The sequence below is a fragment of the Pteropus alecto genome, unplaced genomic scaffold, assembly GCF_000325575.1.
Source record: "Pteropus alecto unplaced genomic scaffold, ASM32557v1 scaffold90, whole genome shotgun sequence".
In the NCBI taxonomy this organism is placed as follows: domain Eukaryota; kingdom Metazoa; phylum Chordata; class Mammalia; order Chiroptera; family Pteropodidae; genus Pteropus; species Pteropus alecto.
The window spans coordinates 731,447-732,753 of record NW_006429894.1 but is presented as its reverse complement, the minus strand read 5'-3'; the positions used below and the strand labels follow the sequence as shown (position 1 = coordinate 732,753).

Below are 1,307 nucleotides of genomic sequence, written 5' to 3'. Positions count from 1 at the left end.
CACGAGGGTGTTTTCAGGATGTTCCCGCACCGCCTCCGCGTCCCTCGAGAGGCGACGGGGCCGACGGCACGTGGGGGCTTCCTGAGTAACGTGCACTCGGCACGCTCCCAACCTGTGCGTCTCGCTGTGTCTGTGCGATCGCTTCTGCGGGCTGCCAGCAGCGTATTTTTAATGAAGCTGCCCGAAAATAAGAAAGTGATCCCAGGTGACAAGCAGCGTTGTCTGTGAAAACAGTTTCAGGGACGCGTCTGTGTGCGTGTGTGACTGGGAATGGGCCGTGACTGCTCACGGGCGTGGGGTTTCTTTTTGGGGTGACGAAAATTTTCTAAATCGATGCGGTGATGGCGTACGACTCTGACCACACTAAAGCCGCGGAATTGCACACTTCACGCTGGTAGACGCGTGCGATGGCTCATGTGAACAAGTGTAAAGTTACTTCCCCAGAAAGCGCCCCCCAAGCCCTGGTTAAAAAGCAGACGCTGGGAGACGGCTGTGAAGACAAAACGCACGGCCCGGCCGGTCTCCGAGCGGGATCCGCCCCCCAGACCCTCGCCAGGCTGTTTCGCGGTGCTGCTTAATAACAAAGTTCCGGAACTATCTGATGGTCCATCTGTCGGGATCTGTTAAACCAACGACGGTCTGTCCGTCCACACGACACCCTGCCACGCGGCCATTGGAACAGAACAGGCCAGATCGGGAGTGGAGACACCGAAGGGGCTCGGAGCAGCGCCTGTCCGTGCGAGCGGCCGGGGCAGGGTGGCCGCGATCTGCTCAGCAGGGAAGGCCAGGCACACGACGCGGGAGTGACATGGCCCGCTGCTGTGAAAGCTGAACGCTGCGTGCACACCTGCACGCACGGGCGCACGCGCATCCAGACTTCCTGCGCCCTGAACTCTGGTGACCCCTCACAGGCAAGCGGGCGAGGACCCGGCAAACACTTCGCACATCACGCTTCTCGTTATCTGTGCCGTTATCGTACGTAGGTAAACGTCGATTACCCAACAAACGAACAAGCGCCCACACACAGAACCAGGAAAGCGGGAGCAGCTAGGGCGTCCTGAGGCGTGAGGCGCCCACGGCCGTCACACGCCATCCGACGGCATGGCGCTCTGCGTGACTGAAGTCCACAGGGCTGGCACGGGCACAGCAAGGAGGGGGTACGATTATGACCAGCACAGAAGCTGCTTGAGTATTTTAACACTTTACCACGGTTTAGGAAGTTTGAAAGAAAATAAGCTTCAGTTATTGGAACAATCACTTCCTATGTAATACGCGATTCCCGAACGCACAGGTCAGTGAGGTGGGAG

At 58.5% G+C, this 1,307-nt stretch overlaps 1 protein-coding gene across 1 annotated transcript in view; it reads right to left on the bottom strand.

The window, feature by feature from the left end:
* Positions 1-16: 16 nt before the first annotated feature.
* DDX59 (DEAD-box helicase 59) overlaps positions 17-1,307 on the bottom strand; it is a 9,612-nt gene continuing 8,321 nt past the window's right edge. Inside the window, exon 7 of the mRNA XM_025044659.1 lies at positions 17-222. Coding sequence (XP_024900427.1) covers positions 169-222 — 54 coding nt within the window. The 3' untranslated portion in view covers positions 17-168. The remainder of the gene's footprint in view (positions 223-1,307) is intronic.